General features: G+C 34.9%; 5 protein-coding genes across 5 annotated transcripts; 3 read left to right on the forward strand and 2 right to left on the reverse strand.

The window, feature by feature from the left end:
- Window positions 1–84: 84 nt before the first annotated feature.
- Window positions 85–3,724, reverse strand: F27E5.5 (putative G-protein coupled receptor F27E5.5). The gene is made up of 7 exons (NM_063784.5): window positions 3,613–3,724; window positions 3,248–3,466; window positions 1,931–2,256; window positions 1,802–1,885; window positions 1,574–1,745; window positions 734–942; window positions 85–329 (listed from the first exon to the last, which is right to left on the reverse strand). Exons 1-7 carry the CDS (start codon window positions 3,686–3,688, stop codon window positions 282–284), a joined length of 1,134 nt encoding a protein of 377 aa, NP_496185.2. The 5' UTR covers window positions 3,689–3,724; the 3' UTR covers window positions 85–281.
- Window positions 3,725–6,808: 3,084 nt separating this feature from the next.
- On the forward strand, window positions 6,809–7,758 carry F27E5.9 (uncharacterized protein). Its single transcript, NM_001267306.5, has 2 exons — window positions 6,809–7,074; window positions 7,443–7,758. Exons 1-2 carry the CDS (start codon window positions 6,814–6,816, stop codon window positions 7,548–7,550), a joined length of 369 nt encoding a protein of 122 aa, NP_001254235.1. The 5' UTR covers window positions 6,809–6,813; the 3' UTR covers window positions 7,551–7,758.
- A 1,763-nt stretch (window positions 7,759–9,521) lies between these two features.
- On the forward strand, window positions 9,522–11,080 carry phg-1 (Growth arrest-specific protein 1 homolog). The gene is made up of 4 exons (NM_063785.5): window positions 9,522–9,674; window positions 9,965–10,215; window positions 10,265–10,410; window positions 10,770–11,080. The coding sequence occupies exons 1-4, from the start codon at window positions 9,532–9,534 to the stop codon at window positions 10,914–10,916; spliced, it is 687 nt and encodes a 228-aa protein (NP_496186.2). The 5' UTR covers window positions 9,522–9,531; the 3' UTR covers window positions 10,917–11,080.
- Window positions 11,081–11,453: 373 nt separating this feature from the next.
- Window positions 11,454–13,270, forward strand: asah-2 (putative acid ceramidase). The gene is made up of 8 exons (NM_063786.4): window positions 11,454–11,507; window positions 11,631–11,732; window positions 11,846–11,950; window positions 11,996–12,395; window positions 12,449–12,606; window positions 12,705–12,887; window positions 12,953–13,045; window positions 13,091–13,270. The coding sequence occupies exons 1-8, from the start codon at window positions 11,463–11,465 to the stop codon at window positions 13,208–13,210; spliced, it is 1,206 nt and encodes a 401-aa protein (NP_496187.1). The 5' UTR covers window positions 11,454–11,462; the 3' UTR covers window positions 13,211–13,270.
- On the reverse strand, window positions 13,239–16,056 carry F27E5.3 (uncharacterized protein; the record flags this gene model as incomplete). Its single annotated transcript, NM_063787.3, has 8 exons — window positions 13,239–13,510; window positions 13,577–14,270; window positions 14,758–14,818; window positions 14,867–14,909; window positions 14,957–15,083; window positions 15,195–15,315; window positions 15,359–15,492; window positions 15,942–16,056. The coding sequence occupies 8 exons, from the start codon at window positions 16,054–16,056 to the stop codon at window positions 13,321–13,323; spliced, it is 1,485 nt and encodes a 494-aa protein (NP_496188.2). The 3' UTR covers window positions 13,239–13,320.
- Window positions 16,057–16,914: the final 858 nt, after the last annotated feature.

Genomic DNA, 16,914 nt, shown 5'->3' on the forward strand with positions numbered 1-16,914 from the left:
TCACCGAAAATATAGATTTTCGTAACTAAATTCTTTAAAAAATATTTGTTTTCTTAATGTTCCGGAAGACTGATTTTTTAAAGAAAAATATTAGGAGAACTCGTCGCCTAATTTGTAATCTTTATTGATGCCAAAACTTCAACTTTGAAAAGTCATAAAAATCAAAAAGAAATTCAACATTCACAACTAAACAAGCTGAAACAACGCGTTGATACCACCGGGAATTTGAAGACAGCTGATTTCAAATGCATGTCGCCTACGGTTTGTTCGAAATTTAATAATTACTTCCAAACTTGGGCAAGGGAATCGAAATGGTGTTGAGTTTCTTCCTGAAAGATTTTCTTATTTTTGGTGAGTCATACAATTTATGGGAAGTAAATATTGTGTTTATAAGAATTTGGAAAATACAAATTTGCAGGGATCACTGACGTTGAACTAGTTGATTCAAGAAAATGTGAATGATCACGGTTTATAGCATTGAACATCACATTTTGATTATTAATTTAAAAACGAAAAAACGAAAAAGCATAAAGCTGAAAATCCTTTAACGTGGGGACTTACATTCATATTTTACTCTTTCAACTTTTTAGATATGTTTTAGATTTTAACAAATTCCTGCGGATTTTCAGAAAATTATAGCAATCTCTTGGCAAATCTTTAGCTACTTTTCATGTGGAATTTTGTCGAGACATTCATACTGTTATGCATTTTTGAAAATGAAAAAGAAACTTACAATAACCGTAAAAGTTAACTTCTTTCCATCCAAACCAGTGAGATTTGTAGTTGTGTTGGTATCACTGATACCCTTTTTAGGACTAATTTTTACTTTTCCAAACATGTAGCACCACTTCTTATAGAGATCCGGATGTGCTCGAATTCCCCAGCAAAATGCAAGTTTCGTAACAATTGCACATAGGTCATAGACTTGGGAGATTTCGTTGCCTGAAATTGTTTTAAATGTAAATTTTTTTGTTCTAATTGCCTTTTAGATCATGTTTTGATTGTCCTTGGTTTTATCAAATATGTCGTGTAAACTGGCAAAATATTGGTGGCATATTTTTTACAAAATTTTAGGTAAATGCTTACTATTATTTTCAATATTTATCGAAGGTACTTGTGTATTACATGCCCTCATTTTAATAGTAATTTTTTAAGTTATGCGAAATAAAAACGTGAACCACACTTTTGCATTTTTAGGCTTAGAAATAGCAATTTCTAAGCCTAAAAAGAGAAAATGTATATCACGTTTAATTTAAATGGAGAAATTAATGAACATTAAATTTAATTTAAAAATGAGAGCATGGAATACACAAGTACCTTATCGAACTGTCAAAGTGAGGTGCAATGCGAAATAATAGACTAAATACGGTTTGGATTTCTTAAATATCTGCTTGATGTTTGAATCTCTATTCAAAATTACCACAGCTTCTCACAGACTTCTTGAATTGCTCACCGTTAAGCTATCATTAAATTTAACCTTTTTTTTGTTTTCTAAACAAAAATGATCGGGGAAATTGAACCAGAAAAAGTTGAAGTTTGATCAATATGTTCCCTTTTCGAAAAATCTACTTACCTCTTCCAGAAATATGTGTTGCAATAGCGGATCTTTGTTCAACTGGAGTTTCTCTAACCGCTGCATAAACATAAACATTGATAGATATTGTAAATGTAGAGAATATATTACTGACAATCATAACCACAATAATTGGAATTAGAAGACTTATTGATTTTACATTTTCCGAAATCTGAAGTTACTTATTTTTTGGTTTTCGATGGCACTTTTAAAATGTTCCTTTACTACCTGATAAATTTCAGTCAAGCTAGTCAACTTGAAACTCCTCTGTCGAAATAAAGTTCTATTGAAGCTCACAACTTTTCGAAAAGTCTGAAACAAGATTTCCTATTAAGCCTCAAAACAATCAGGTCTCACCAGAACTGCAGTAATATTCATGACTGCACCAGCCACAACTGCAACAAAAATCGCTCTCGCAGTTGAATACTCAATTTGGCAAGGCAATCTCGGATAGATTTGTGGAGTTCCCATCAAATCAAGTTGATTTATAGCTACTATGAAAAATCCATATGACCATTGGAATCCAGTTAATATGAAACCGGATTGATAACAACTTTCAGACTCGTATGATCTATAGAGAAATGATGCAAGACTTCGCTCCATCACAACTACAAAAAAAGTAACGCCGGATGCTCCAAGTACCCAATGATGCAAAGATTTTGCTAGCCAGCAATATGTGACACCTGAAAATATACAAACTTTAAATATCGGATGTTGTTTATTTTTTAGATTAGTCGCCGGTTTGTCTGAAAGTTTAACTCTTGATGTCGTAAAGTTAATGGTATTTCTATTTAAAACATTTATAAGACCTTTCCTTTAATAAGGAATTCCGGTTACAAACCCCCTGAAAAAAAGTATTGTTAAAGAAATAGAATCTGTCCAAAATTCCTTCACCCGAAAACTTATGTTTAGAATAGCTGGACGCGTGGTTAAAAGGACAGACAAAGACTACTTAAACTCAGCTGAAAGATCAAAATTATATGGTCTGGAGCTTCTAGAAGATAGAAGAAAGCTTTTAGATGTAAAGTTCATTAGGAAACTAAAATCAATATAGATCACTCACATTTTTTTGAGTTCAAACCTTCTGAAAGAACTAGGAACAGCCACGCTTACAGGTGGAAAACTCCTAAAAGCAAACTTCGAACTCATTTTTTCACTCATCGTGTTCTCAGTGCTATAGTAAACCCTGCAAAAAGCAATAATTCTTAACTTTCGTTCATCAGACACAGACTTTATCCCTATTTTTGGACACAATAATAAATTATAAGGTTATGTAACAAGGCCTCAACCCGGTCCCACTTTTCTGTATTATTCCACAATATTCAATATAATTTATATTTTTTCCCCTTTTTCTTCTCTTATTTTCACGTTCAAATAAACGTATTCAATAATAATAATAATAATGTAGGCAGGTACGTAGGCAGGCAGAAAATGGCAGAATGCGTTTGGAACCGAGAATTTGCTGTAGTAGCGATCACTAATTAGATTTCGAGATTGGGTTCAAAATTTATATTTAATTCCTAATTGAAATAATATAATCAAGTTTGGACCAACAACAGACACACTTAACTCCAGGTGTAGTTGTTTTCCAGAGTAATACTCATGTTGACATACCAATTCTATCAACTTCCAACCAAATAGTCTTTTGAACCCTACGTAAGTCAAAAATCTTACTCGATATTTCCGTGTTGAATAAATATGCAACCAACAAGGGTATTAAAATCATATAACGGGAAATTGCATAAATGGCGTCAGCAACACAAGTACTGATCAATAATATTCTAAGATTTCGGTGCAGTGTTGTTGTATTGGCAATTATTATAATAAAGAAAATATTCAATGGAAAAGCTATGAAGCAGAAAAAAAGTTCAACGATGTAGATGACAAAATTTCCTGCAAAAAATACAATATTGGCAAATTGGATTTGAATTTTCAATTTTTCTTTTCCGTATAGACTCATTCTATTTTAGAAGAGCCTAAGCTATTCAAATTTTAAAAAAAAACTTTATTTTCTAGTCAAATTTTTTTCCTCGACCTACCCGTTGTTACCATCTCATTCAATGAAAAATTGCCGGTTGTAAATCTGCTATATTCAGGAGACTGACTAGATGTCATTTTCTCATGAAGTCAGAATAGAGTGAAATCTGAAAAATAAGAAATCTTAGAATTCAAAATCCAAAATCCAAAACCCTTTGATAACAGAAAAAACTGAGGAAAAACAATCAAATGTTTGTGGAGAGGAAATCAGAGAAATTGTTAGTGTTGGTTTGGTCAGAAAATACTTGATGTGTATCGCGCGGGGGAAGCGGGCTCACATTTTATATTTTTATGTGCAAATGTCATAGCTAAAGTTTTTGAAACGGAATGCAAAGAGGGAGAGTTGTTTTGTTTAAAAATCATAGTAATCTAGAGAAAAATGAACTTTAATTGCAGAAGACTTAATCAGCATGTAAAAATAATAAGTCTTGTATTTAAATTTTAAAATCATTAAATTAATTTTCATTTTAAAAACATCGTAGCCAAGCCAGAACAAACATTTTTAAAAAGAAAAGTTAACGATGAATACCTGAAAACTTCATGGTAAAAGATGCTAAACCTTGAACGGAAATTAAAAAATCAAACGTTGCTCAAAGTATCACGATTGTGATGTCAGGAAAGCTGAATTCAAAACTTAAACGTTTAAAAAATAATATCAAAATAAAACGTCAGTGTTTTCATGATATTCAGACACGTCATACCTACGCGCCTGCCTATCCATTATTTTCTGCATTCTGAAGTGAAATCCGATTATCGTTGTTTTAAAATATATTTATGCAGTTCATAATTTGAAATTCTAATAAATCAGCAGGCAGGTGTAGGTTGTCTTTAAAACAGGCAAAGTTGAAAAAGAATTTGTAAAGTAAAAGTCATAAACCCCAAAGAGAAAAAGAAGAAAAACTATGTTCAACTTGACTTGTTTCATTATATTTGCCGTTTGCGCGAAGCATTTTTTTCCCACAATGAGAATTTTCCCATGTTGCTCACAGAAAGATTCTAAGAGAAAGCGAGCGCATTTTCGGAAACTTGAACTTCTCTGTCGAAAATTTTAAACTGAAATGACTACCGTTCAATTATTTAGAGCGATTCCTTGAAATTAGTTGATCAGAAGTCTCACAATCAATTAAATTTAGAAGAAAATAAAAATTAATTAAAAGAAGTTGAAAATCCAACATTAACCAAATATAAAGACAAAAAGGCAAAAAGCACCTGGAAAGCATATCTATATCGTCAAAGCCGGCTTCAACGTTTTCAGATTCTTAGAAACATGTGCTCAACGTTTTTTTTCGGGGGTAGAAAATGATCTGACCAACTCATTAGTGGAAAGGTACATATTTGATATTTACTTTGAGTTTTCAACTTTTTAGAAAATTGAACAAAACTTTTGAAATAAATTCAAAACTTTCCGGATAGTACAATTTTATTGGAAATTAGAATTCAAATAAGGTTTTGAATTAAAATCTTTTTCAAAATGATTTTTCCCCGATTCAGCAAAGCTTATCGATTTGCTAAAAAATGTGATCAATAAATTTCAATTCAATGAAAAATGCTTAAAAATATGAAAGCAATCAGAATTCATCACAAAAATATAACTGATGAAAAGAATATTTTTGGATTTATTCTGTTATTTTCCTTCTAAAAAATCCAGAAATGATTTCAAAGAATATATAGAAAATTGAACATAGAAATATTCGAAAAATGAAGTTTTTCTTTAATTTCAGTAGTACAATTCCACCACTGCACGTTCGCCTATAGAATGTGCAAACAGCTGCAAATAAACAAAATGAGACACAGCAGTTTTGATCGAGAACGTATTTGAGTTTTCTTATTTTCAGCTTACTATCGTGACTCTGATTGGGAGCCAAAACACAGAAACTCACGTGGCAATGACAAATCTGAAAAAAAAAAAAAAAAAAAAAAAAAGGATCTAGTATTATTTTATTTTATCTTGGTGTATAACTTAAATTTTTTTAATTTTTAGAAAGAGTTCAAAACGTTAGTTAACATTCTGACATCCCACGTAAATAGTAAATTTTATAAAATTTACAAAGAAAAATATCATAACCGAAATTCTACGATAATATTTCGCTTTTTTTGGATATTTTAAAAAATCGCATAATTGTTATGTGTTCTTACCAGACACATATTTTTGTAACATCAAAGTGATTTTTGATGAGACATACAGAAAATGGAGTCTTGATTTTCTGGTATTTCTTTTTTTTTTTGCGAACAAAGCATCAGACATGGCATGAAGTTCTGAAATTGAAGTAAAATAATGAGTTGAAATGTTTCACGTCACTGGGAAAAAATCATTAGCAAACAACATATTATGAAGACACACAAAAATAAGACAATAGAACAATTATTAATTTTATGGGAAAAAATTGGAATCTTCAATTCATGTTTTTAATAACAAAATTCACCTGCAATTAAAATTCTTTAGTCAATCTGGAGATCACATTGAAAACATTTTTTGGACTCAGTTTTTTATGTACAGTAATTAGAGAAAGTACAGAAATACAGTATTTAAAGTTTAATTAACATTTTAAAATTAATAATTTTGGTAAATTGTCAAATTTGTGTAACATGCTTCCTTTAAACTTCCATTATTGTATTTGTTAACAAATTGTCTTTCAAACGAAAAGTTCTTTCCAAATTTTGAAATGCAGCATCACGGATACCTGTATCATCATAAACAAATATTGTTATCAGTGGGTTCAAGAGTATTTTTAATGACTTTCGTGTGCATGGTGATTCATTTTAAACGTAACGAAAAATCATTTCTTATCAGATAAGCTACCACTGCTTGACACCACTTTCTTCCTGAAAAATAATTCTTCTTCAAATTTTTGTAGATTTGAATTTTGTATCATTTTGATTTTCCATCAAACTAGTAATTCTTTAACATTTTTGAAACTTTTTTTTTTGAAAAGAAAAACTTTTTAAAAAAATTCTATTATAGAAGCTTAGAATTCAAACGATTTTTAAAATCTCGAGTTGTCCACAAATATCAATTTTTTCTAAAACCATAAATCTCTTATTTCGATAAAATTAAAAGTGTTCAGTCCAATTTTTTTTCAAGTTCAAAGTGATCCTCTGCTGCTCAATTTTTTTTGTAATGACTTAATTTTAATTTAACATGATATCACTATAGTATCAGATTAATTTCAAAGTCTTGTTCCAAATCATTTTTTGCAGAAAAAATGGCAAACCCTGTACCGAATGTAATATATACAACAAATCCATCGGCTCCAATTTTCGAAGGGCCTCCAGCCTATACAGAAACCGTATTTTCGACGCCAATGGGCGGCAACATGAATGCACCAAATCAAGTCGGCCCCACAACAAATCCATCTGTACCTAAAACCCAGAGAGACGTAGAAATGCAACCCACAGGAACAACACCTATTGTCCTTTTTCAACCAACAGTTCAACGTGTGACTGTAGTCCAGCCACGACAAAGGGTAAGCTTTTAAATTAATTTGAAAAGTATCAGAATTGATTGATTATTCAACTCTCGGCTTGTTTCAACTAAATTTTCAAGTGCTATATATCATTTACTATATATAAAGCGCTTATTCCGTTTGTCCATAGTTTGTAGTCTATGTAGTCTTTGTAGTCTGCGAAGTTTTAGCTTCTGGAGATATAGTGAGTTGGGGTTAGTGTAGGGATATAGTCGGCGTACTGTAGTGGTACAATGGTGGTACGGTAGGAGTACTGTATGATTACGGTAGTCTCAGAAAAATTGGTTTTCAGCTCCAGAAGTCGGGGGCGCGCCGGAGGTGCGGTCCACGGCTGGTATATATATATATATTTTAAGTATCATTTTCAGTATGTCGTGGTTCGTCGGCGTCGTCCTGTTTGTTATGCTCTCTTTCTTTTCTTTATTATTATCGTGATCGTTTCTATCATAGTTGGTGCTACTCAAAGTTCTAATTAATTCATTTTTGTTTAATAATTTTTATTGTAATATTTTATTGTAATAAATTTTATTGTAACGAGTTTCCCTGGAAAAGTTATTTTTGAATTTTTTCCTTGAAAACTGTAATTTTTCAATTTTGAAATGAAATGTTAATTTTTGAAGGGCCTCCAGCCTAACACAGCGAGAATTAAATGTTATTTTTCTGGGAAAAGTTGATAAAATATGTATTTTATTTCAGATTATTTGGATACTTCTCAATGTGAAAAAGCGAAGATCTACCAGAAAGAACAAATTAAAATTCGAATTTATTTTGCTACGTACTTAAGTTTTTTTAAATCCCGTTTCTACAATTTATGGGTTTAAGGATGCTGTGGAAGACGTACCGCTGGTCTTCCTGATTACTGAAAAAGTCGTAGTCGCAAAATTAATGTTGGGAGCGGAGATCGATGCTCTTGTGCTAATCATTTTAAATTTTGGATTTCCAGCTACTCACAAAAAGGCCGCCATGATGTACCTTTTTTACTCGGTCTAATTTTCAGATTTATCAGACTTTTGGACTGGATATGCCAAGTTCCCACACGTGTGACAATATTAATATAACTTGAGAATTATCAATAATAATTTAAATTACTGTGTTGTTTTTATTGCAATTATCAGATAATTTAGGTTTTCAAAGAGTCGAAAAAACACCCTCGTTCATACTCCGAAGATCTTCTGGTAGGATTCCCTTTTACTTTCCAGACACTTTACCTCAAAATACAAGTAATTGACATCATCAATGTTTTCCCACCACTCTTCTTCTTCAAAAAACCGCTCTTTCCTTTCATTTTTTCTCCTCACTGTTCTCCAATTTTCCCTCCCCCAATTTGGTTTCCGAACGCGGAAACCGGAATAGGTATGGCAAAACCGCGAAAGGGGATTGATTTTGTGATTCATTGGGGGTTGGGCAAAAAGAAATCGGAAGGAAAAAACAATGAGTTGAAAATAATAGTGAATGTTTCGCAATGTGTTGTTCTGCCCGTTACCTTCTTATGTTCGAGAAGCGTTAGGGAGCACCTTGTGAGCACCAGATCAGTGTGTCTGATGTCTCCAACTCCTTTATACTATCTTAACACTAAATGTACACGACTTTTCACCCCGTAAAACCGTAAAACGCGAAAACTGAAGAGCAGGGCATTTGAGGTACGCGCGCGCGGAGAGACGCGGCGATCAAACAAAAGAGCAAGAACAGTGGGGCGGAGACATCGGGCTCTAGGAGCAACACACACTGGTGTTTACCTCTTTTTCTCTGGACCTGTCTTGACTGTCGGACAGTCCACTCTGAGAGAGCCTAACCGCTTGAAGCATCCGGGCGGGAGATGGACAAAAGAAAGATTTAGAGAGGAGCTGTCAAAAGTGCACACTCGATTACTCTTCACTTCCACATTTTTTGACAGTTTATTCTTCTAATTTTGGATGATTTGTTACTTTTATGATTTGCGTTTTGTTAGAAATAATTTTTCTTCCATATTATTCTGTCTGATTTTTCAGTGAAACTTCTTGAACTAGATTTCCGCGAATTATCTCTATAAGCCAAACCTTCCAGATTTACATTAATGCAATTTTCGAGTACTTTGATACATTTTTCAAAAGCTATACATTTTTTGACATGTAAAGTTTCAAGACATATAAATTTCAGATCTCATCATCTAACCCTTATCTAGGAAATTAATTTTTATTTTTTAAGTTTTTTTTTCTTTTTTTTGTTGACGTCATTTTTGTCAGTTCTACACATAAGTCAACAAATATTTCTTTATAATTTTTGGGGATCAAATGAAGAAGGAGACTTCTCAACTTCTTTATTTTTTAGTTTCCATATTATCATTTTGCTTTTACATTCTACTAGAGTATTTAAATTTCTTTATGATTTCATATGCCCTGCTCCCCATTTGCAACTATTTTCAAAATAAATATTAATAATCCTCTTTTCAGTAAATGTTTTTTTTTCAGCTGTATCCAAATGAGGAGGGTGATTCTCCCGTTGGTAATGACAGTTACGCTGTGCTTGGCACAAGAAGCTTCTGAAGCGTGTACAAAAGCATTAACAGATTGTGAAAATGATTTGGAATGTCAAAATCGGTTAGCACCGTTGATGGCTGCTTGGTGAGTTCCGATTTGTAATTTTTTTTAAATATGAATACTCTTTTCTCGAGCTCGCTAGTTTGAGCTTAAAAGCGAGCCTAAGCTGAGCTCCGAAAACAAGAGATTTTTTCGTTTTCGACCACCAACTTCCGTTCGCTCTGACCACTTTATACTTTGTACAAACATGTCTCGTTTAGCGGGAAATATAAACACATCATGTTTTAGGTCAACTTTTACACGTGTTTTTGTCGAAAATTTTTGCAGTTTAAAATTTCCAAACACAAAACAATTTTCAACTCTTTAACTTCCAGCTCCACTAACACATGTCAACCCCAATGCAGAAGCGCTGTTCTTAATGTCTATCAGAATAAACTCGGCAGAATTCTTTTGAGATCTGATGCCACTTGCATCCCAGGACGTGACGAGCTCAGAACATGCAACTTCCTTCCAGCCGAATCCACAGTTCACTGCAGTCTCGGTAAACTGGCATGTGAAGGAGATCTCCAGTGTAACTCAAAGTTCGGAGTCTTCATGTCTGAATGTGAAGCTGATGCTGCCAGAGGTAAGTAGCCGAATTTTAAAAAAACATTGTCTGAGATTAATTTTTTCAGGAGCTTGTACCGACAAATGTAAGACATTGTTGAATCAAACTATTGAGACATCAGTCGGAAGTGTGTTCTCCAACTGTACATGCACTGCTAGAGACGATCAATTGTGCACAAACTTGAAAGACAACTTGCTCGGAGTATGCTTGAAAGTGAGTTGAATCATGGAAGTTGGGACACTCTGTCTCATTCATAAATGACGTAATGCGTTGAGAAATCCAATATCGTAATTGTGGGTAAACAGTCAATCCAGTTTCTGATTAGTCACTTGGCTATTTTTTTCTAAAAACAATTCAAATCCATCATCCAAATAATATGTGAACACTGATCGAGTTTTCTTTTTTACTTTTGCCAATTTTTTTTCGCAATTGTGAAACCGGTATAAAAAAATAGTGAGAATTTCGAGGGGCCTCACTATGAAATTTGGCTTTTAGATATCATTCTGTGCACACATAAACTAATCTCAGAAGTCTTATCTTCTTCAATTAAATGTATGTATGTCCTATTTCAGAATACCCCGGGAGTCACCTTGTCCCCATCCGACAACTCCATCACAGATGCTCCAGGAGGCAACGATTTGGCCGATTCATCAGTCGGTCACGGATTCAATATTCTCTCTGCCATTTCCGTTTACTTGCTCACTGTGCTCGTGTTCTAAACTACGGAGCCAGTCCAAAACCTCCCAGTGATTTTGAAAAATTTGCTCGGAAAATAATTAAATTATTTTATTTCTCTCTTCTACTTCTATCAGAACACGTGTGATTTTTTGTAAAATGTGCTATTGTCTTTCGTTGCAATGCAAAAATAAATATATTTTTAAACAATCATTTGCAAATTCATTTGACACAGAAAAAGACCCCGAGGCTAAAAAATTGTTTGATTTGTGTGCTGATAAATCGAAAAACTTACAACTGATAATTCGTGTTATCAGGCAAAAATTAAAGACGCAATTCTAATTTTTCTCAGTCAGCACCAAATTCCTGTTGATTTATGGTTGGCGGTTCGATTTTTTCAGAAAATATTTCGTTTATAGCTTGATGCTTTATCACCGCGTGGCTTTCTTGTGGCCATCCGGGAATCATCATTCATTTTTAACATTTTGAGAAGTTAATGTGAACATTTTTAGTTTGACATGGTTTTTAAATTAATTTTGAAATATTTTTTCAGAAATCTCTAATAATATAAAATGTATTTCAGGGTAACCATGAAACCAGTCGCTATTTCTCTTTCTCTTCTTCTCCTGGTTACGGTAGGTTCTTGTTTAGTAATTTTAAAGAAAAATCAGTATATTCGAAAGGTTTAAAGAGGCCAAATATCACATAAACGTTGCCCATCAATCAATCAAATAGTCATCAAATTTTGATTATTTCAGCTACTTCCCGGTTCAGAGCAGCGAAAAGTTGACAACCCGGATTTCCAGCCAAATTGTTTGGTTGGAGGACCAGATATTTATGATCCAGCACAATCGGAGAAGGTGAGCCTAACCGAGTTTTTTTTGGATAGTTACTTCGCGATGTATAAAAAAACAGTGCTGGATGATTTCAACTGAACTCACGCATTATTTGGGAAATAATTTTCAAATTTCAGGTCCTCTGGTTTGATGTGAACCTTGATCTTCCACCTCGTCAGCGTTTCCAGCAAATTGCAAAAGCCTACAAAAAAGAAATTCATGCAGTCTTCGATGTCCTTAATGTAATTTTCCTATCTAATAAAAAATATTTATGTCTAATATTCCAGTACTTCCTTACCATCATCCCAGGAGTAAATGCATGGGAACTCATTGGAAACATGACTGCCAGTGCCTTGGACAAAGGAATGATCATGAACCCCTACAGAGACGAGGTTCTCGGAATCGCCGAAGTGCTTGACGTACCACTGGGAAACTTGGTTTTCTTGAATCTTTTCTACGAGATGTCAAGATTCTGTACATCAATTGTGGCTCAAACCGAGGACAATAAAGATTTGTATCACGCTAGAAATTTGGACTTTGGACAGCTTTTCGTATGGGATATTGCCGCTCAATCATGGGGATTGACTGAGGCATTGAAGAAAGTCAGTGTCAACATCAATTTCTTCAAGAATGGGAAATTGTTGTTCAAAGGATCTACTCTTGCCGGGCACGTTGGAGTTTTGACAGGTAACTTTTGAAAATGTGAACAAAAGGGAAATTGGTGTGCATGGCATTTTCAGCCATGAAACCACACAAATTCTCATTGTCCATGAACGCCAAAGTCCAGCCTGATATCATCAATGTTGCCAAATGGTACATGGGAGCTTATGAGAACACTGATCTTCAATTCGTCATGTACTTTGATCGCTGGCTATTCGAAAACTGTGACGATTTCCAGGTCAGTTTTTTTCCCGTTTTTTTTGTCACCCCTGCTAAACAAATAATTAGTTCTGTTGTTGTTCACTTTTTGCTCATTCGCTTTTTTGCTCTTTTCAGTGTGCTCGCGAAAAGATCGCCGGTGTCAAACTGTTGACAGGCGCTTATTTCATTCTCGGTGGAGCCAATCCGGGTGAGGGAAGTGTGCTCGTGAGAAACACGACATCAGTTCAATTTGAGAGGAAGTTATTCGATGGAGCTAACGATTGGTTCTTGTTGCAGACTAATTATGATCCTGATAAGGTAATTCTTACAAGATTCACATTAATTGCAACCTGTTATGGTCTTTAAACAATCATAAATTTCAGGATCCACTTTTTATTGACAACCGTCGTGACCCTGGAAACGCCTGCATGAATAAGCTTACTCGCGCCAATGTTGGAATGAAGGGAATCTTCACGGTAGGCATACTTTCGCATAAGACTTTCAAATTTATTGTGATTCAGGTGCTCTCCTCCAAGCCAAATCTTAACAAGACTACTGTCCACACTGTCATTATGTCTGTCACCAAGGGCTACTTCGAGACTTTTATTCAAAAGTGTCCGAACCCATGTTGGGCTTTCTAATCGGTCCGAAAATCAACAAACATAAAAATAAATGTTCATTAATAAATTCTATGAGTCTATTCTACAACACAATGAAAACGAGGAAAAAATTAAACTGTAGGAAAAAATAACTATTGGAAACTGAATGCACCATGAGGGAATGTTTCAATTGATGCAGTTTTGTAGTGAGACGAGTCCGTTTTGAGAATCGAGCTGGAGACAGTTGAGTTGGTTTTTGGAGCGGATCCAACGATAGCGGCTTCAAGACGATTTGAGCCGGTTGAATCAAAGAGCCAAGAACGAGTAGAACGACGGTGACTGCTGAAAAGACAAAAATTTTAGATCTAGAAATCTAGAAAGATCTAATAACTTAACAACAAAACTTACGTGGAAGACTTAGTAGTTGTGCTCAAAGCTTTTCCGATCTTCCCATCTGATCCACTTGCATAGTAATATTTCCATTCTCCACGTCCACCTGCTCCATCTTTTCTTTCTTCTTTCTGACCATCAGATCCTTTATCAGACGATTTAACCAATTGAACGGGACTAACGATATCCATGCCATATTGTGGATTTTGTTTCACATCATCATCTGGGGATTTTCGAAGATCATCGGAAAATGCTTTTGGTGGAGACGGAATATTATCAAACTTTGATGGAGGAGAATGAAGGATTGGGTTGGTGATTGAGGCTTCGGAAGTTCCAGATGGTACATTTGAAGTGTTTGATCTTGTGGTCGGATCCGTTGAATTACCAGAAGAACCAGTAGTATCAACAGTTGATGGTCCAGATGTTGTCACAGTAGATGGAGACAGCTTGGAAAAACTTATTGCAGCTGGTGGTGCCAGATCATCTTTCATCTTTTTCTTCTCTGGAGACTCTTCAAGTGGTTTTTTCGGTGGAGAAGTTTTCTGAGCATGAAAAGGCTGTCTGGTGAGCATTGGTGGTGGTCCTTGCTGAGAAGAAGGCTTATATGGCTGAGGAAGAAAGATTGGGGTGAGCTTTTGGGTTTCATCATCGGACACCTGTCTTGGCCTTTGATTCTTCGGAAGATACGCGAAACGAGAATCATGTTTCTTCACTGAAAAGAATAATGTAAAAAATTATAAGTAATGTGTGAAGTTTTCAAGCCACACGAAGCATAGCAATTTTTTTGGCTACAGAAATTTCGCAGTTAAACTCCGATGAATATAAGCTAGATTTTCAGACAATTTCAGCAACTCAAAGGGAAAGTTTTTGGACATTAACTATTTTCGATGACTCGCTAATAAAAAAACAAATCAATCAATCATCGTTCCTCCAGTTACAACCAAAACTGCTGGTTCCTACTACCACGACACCGACTTGCTAATTGCTAGCCGCCATCCTTTAGATGAGCCCGCGATAGTGACAGTTCGCCGATGAACTTGTTTTGCCTATTTCTAGATCTAGATAAGAAAGGATCAAAGGGACTGTCCAGCAAATCTAGGATAAAATTCCGAAATAAAGTTTTTTAAGAGAAAAGGGAATGCTGGAAAATTTGCACAATCGTCACCGCTAACACATTGAACTTTTCCCTATACACTTACAATCCGATTGACTTGCCAATGAACTCTGCGCAATCGGTGTATCATCTGCGTCGTAAATCGGCTGGAACGTAATTAAATTGTATAACATCGTTTCGAGCGATGTACTTACTTTGTCCATTGCTGGAGTTGCGACCTTCTGCCCGAGAGAATTACTGTAATTTGATACATTCATAAATTATGAGTTGACAATTTTGAGTACCTGATTTTCTTCTTGTCCTTTCCAGAGTTTTGCAAATGTTGAGCAGCACAGTTTTGAGCGGGATCCACAAAAATGGTGAACTTCTCATTACCGTTTTCTTTGGCAAAGGGTTCCTCGTTTCTGCCACCTGTAAAAATGTCTTGTTAAAAATCAAACATTTGGCGTGACTTTTAACTGGAAGATTATTCAAAACTTTTCATTTCAAAACTTTTCATTCCACGTGTAATTTCAAACTCACCTCTTCTATTGTTTTGAGCCATATAATTGAGTTTTGCATCAAACTCTTGAGCTTGTAACTGATCCGTCACAAACTTCCGTTTCAGGTCATGAAGCCGCTTGCGCATTCTTCGTTTGTACATCTGAAATAAAGAATGAGATGGTGGTAATCAGATATTTGTATACCCATCGAATGACAGCTGTGGCGAGCATACAGAAAAGAAGCACAAGGACGGTAGTGATGAACATGACGACGAGGATCCAGGCGTAGGATTCGGTTGGAACACAACATCCATAGTGGGCGAAGAAGAATCTACTATCTGAAAATGATAATATAGAGTTTGAAAACGCAGTCGATTGCGTCCATCAGGAACCTCAGGAACTAAAAATGGACCGAGAAACATTTTTTTCTCTGATCCTTCATCTGAACACTTACCCGAATATTTACCGCTCATCTTTCATTCGCAACTGATATGGAATTGAAATCCAAAATAAATTTCGATGGAGTTGTCAACGTGGAAATTTAATTTTAATCAGAGCAAGATATTTTGAAAAAAGGGGGAATGATTGTCACGTGTTTAAATAAAATTTCCATGTATTTTTTTTTCATCCGTAAAAATTATTAACTTATTTTTATAATTTTTAGGTTTTTTGATCTATAAATTAATGTTTGCATAGAACAATTGCCGCGCACCTCTGATTTGGTGGCATAAGTTTTGAGCAACCCACCCCTCCTAATAATACACAATTTCTCTGTGAATTTTCCCACCTTCCCGCTTCCGTTTCACCATCTGGTTCTTGTCTCGACACGCACAGGTCTGAAAAGACTGAAATCCTTCCAGACCTGCCGTCTTCCGGCTAATTACAACCAATGCCCACCACATGGCCTAAGATTACCTCGGCTCTTTTGTCGGGTGGGAGCAGGCAACAGTATATTTCCTAATCCGCAGCAATCTGCCACTTGTCGGAAGTGGTTGTACTCTCTCTTCCTTAAAGGTGTTCGATGTGACATGCGGGGATATTATCTTGTCACTTATAAAACACACTGCTAACCGTCTTCTTTTTGTCGACACTATCGAGTCTCAATTTCATTTTCCTTTGTCGATGATGTGTCAGTCGTTAATTTGCTAATTAAAGGGTGTTGATAAATTGAAGGCGTCCCTATCATTTTTCTAGTGATGGGATGCTAAAAAAAAATTGAATGTGGTGGGAAATATTGATGTTCTATTTCAATCTTTCTCTGCTGCCCAACCTATCATAGTCAATTAAGATTTTTTGCAGAACTTGAGAAGGAGACCGGTCGAAATCGAGCTGAAAGGTGTTTGGATTACTGTAGTCTTATGATGAAATACAAATAATAAGAATCCAGAACTTCGAACAATAAATGGAGACAGCTGTCAATAAGCTAAATTTTCAAGAATTTCATATTTTTAATTTGAAGTTAGTATATTTTCTAATGTTTCATTTCAAACAGTGTGTGCCTTTAAAGTGTTGTATCATCTATTTGAGAAATTACAATAATGACATAAGTATTGTAGAGTTTAATGAGACACTGTAACACGGTGGCTGGGACAAACTCTTTTCACATTTTGTCAACAAACTCCCGCACTCAGCCCATCAATTCTCCATAGATGATGCCCTTTTCAGATAGCGGAAAACCCCGCATCATCATCATCTCACACTTCTCCGGATAGATAGATAAAGATATATCCAAGTGTTACAAAGGTGTGAAGACCCCCAAA

This window comes from Caenorhabditis elegans, chromosome II (genome assembly GCF_000002985.6).
Source record: "Caenorhabditis elegans chromosome II".
Lineage (NCBI taxonomy): Eukaryota > Metazoa > Nematoda > Chromadorea > Rhabditida > Rhabditidae > Caenorhabditis > Caenorhabditis elegans.